This window comes from Silene latifolia, chromosome 9, assembly GCF_048544455.1.
Source record: "Silene latifolia isolate original U9 population chromosome 9, ASM4854445v1, whole genome shotgun sequence".
NCBI classification, from domain to species: Eukaryota; Viridiplantae; Streptophyta; class Magnoliopsida; order Caryophyllales; family Caryophyllaceae; genus Silene; species Silene latifolia.
In genome coordinates, this window is record NC_133534.1 from 82,633,507 (window position 1) to 82,635,323 (window position 1,817).

General features: G+C 40.1%; 1 protein-coding gene across 1 annotated transcript; it reads left to right on the plus strand.

Annotated features, from left to right (window-relative positions):
* The first annotated feature begins 256 nt into the window (after positions 1-256).
* Positions 257-1,147, plus strand: LOC141601294 (uncharacterized). Its single transcript, XM_074421564.1, has one exon. It carries the CDS (start codon positions 257-259, stop codon positions 1,145-1,147), a length of 891 nt encoding a protein of 296 aa, XP_074277665.1.
* The last annotated feature ends 670 nt before the right edge of the window (positions 1,148-1,817 follow it).

Consider the following 1,817-nt stretch of genomic DNA (forward strand, 5'->3'; position numbering starts at 1 on the left):
ACTGGAGAAGTTTGCTCAGCTGAGTGGGTTGAAAATTGGTAAGCTTCCTTTTAAATATCTAGGAGTACCTATAGCAGCAAAAAAAACTCTATGTACTGGACTGTAACATCTTAGTGGAACGAATTGTTGACAGAATCAGAGCTCTGTGGGCTAAAAATCTCTCTTATGCTGGTAGGTTGGTGTTGATTAAGAGTGTTCTTAGCACTTTAATTTACATAGCTACTGGGCACGGATTTACATTATTCCTACCTGCATTATGGCAAAGATTGAGAGCACTTATAGGAGCTTTTTATCGAAAGGTGAAACCTCTACTGAGTCCCCTGCACTTGTTGCCTGGGATAAGGTTTGTTTACCAAAAAACAAAGGAGGTTTAGGGGTATGTGACTTGAAGAGATGGAATATTGCAGCTATTGCTAAGTATGTCTGGTGGCTGATGCAAAAAAAGGACCATCTTTGGGTAAAATGGGTGCATTGTGTTTATATAAAAGATTGCTCTTATCGTGACTATAAACCTCCACAGGGGAGTAGTTGGGCTTGGAGACGTATCTGCAGAGTGAAAGATAGATTGCTGGCTGGATATGTTGGTAATGATTGGTTAAGTGCTGAAGGTGTCTATATCATAGCTGCAGGATATCAGTGGCTGGGTATAGACTTTCCAGTGGTGGATTGGTATCATTGCATTTGGAATTCTACTGCTATTCCTAAGCACCAATTCATTGGCTGGCTATGGGTACAAGGTCGTCTGTTAACCATGGATAGACTATTTCGTATGCACATTGGAGCTGACAAAACCTGTGATCTTTGTGGTGCAGCTGAGGAGAGTCATGAGCATCTTTTTTTTTTTGAATGCGAATATAGTCAGTTGTGTCTACATCAGGTTAATGGTTGGAGCCATGGTAATATAACGCAGGCAAATCAGTTGGAATGGTGGAGGGAGCACAGGACCACTGGTAAGTTGGATGTGTATGTAGCCATCTTCCTTGCCCTAGTCTATCACATCTGGTGGGCTCGCAATAATTGTAGGGTTAATCAGCTGGTTTGGACTCCTGAGGTAATTTACCAAAGGGTCAAGTTTGATGTAACAGTGAAACAAAAACAGGTTTGTAAAGGGAGCTCTAGGAGATTGTTAGAGGAGTTCCTTAACTAAATTGAGGTCTTGTCGTTGATAAAAATTGGAAAATCCAATTCGTAATATGTTGTATGGTTGAGAAAATCTTGTACTTGGGCTTTATTGGATTAATGAAATTTCTTAATTTCTACCAAAAAAAACATAGGACTCTACCAAACTAAGTCAAATGACAAATTTCATTATCCATAGAGCTTAATGCTCTTAGCAACCGATCAAAGGCTTCTGAATAGGCCTCAAATACGCACAAGTTGGACTTTGGCCACTTCAAAATAGAATAGAGCCAATCCTCCATAAGGGGCTTCTTATTGAAATTTCTCCCCTTCTCCTTGGCCTTTCCACCATAGCCTTTTTGGTTCTCCAAAATAGCAAGCTTAGAATTCTTGTCATCGGGAGGCTTCCGTTCTCTCCCGTCTCCCACAAATATGGTGATGGTGATAGCATTAAAATTTATCAATACTTCAAGAATAGAAGGAGAATTCTCATAACATTGATGACCGGGTACCTTAAGAATTGAGATTGTGGGTGCCAAGTCTCCACAAGTAAGCTCATTCATAACTTTGTCTTTGAGCTTCACCAGCAAGTACCTTTTATATAGCAATTTGACTTTTTGTAGAAGGTCTACCATATCATCTCCAACAATCATAGGTTCCATTGTGGGTGCGAAAAGGTCTTCATGGTCAATAGGAAA

Coding starts and splice junctions, on each gene's coding strand:
- LOC141601294 (XM_074421564.1), top strand. CDS start 257: ATGGCAAAGATTGAGAGCACTTATAGGAGCTTTTTATCGAAAGGTGAA.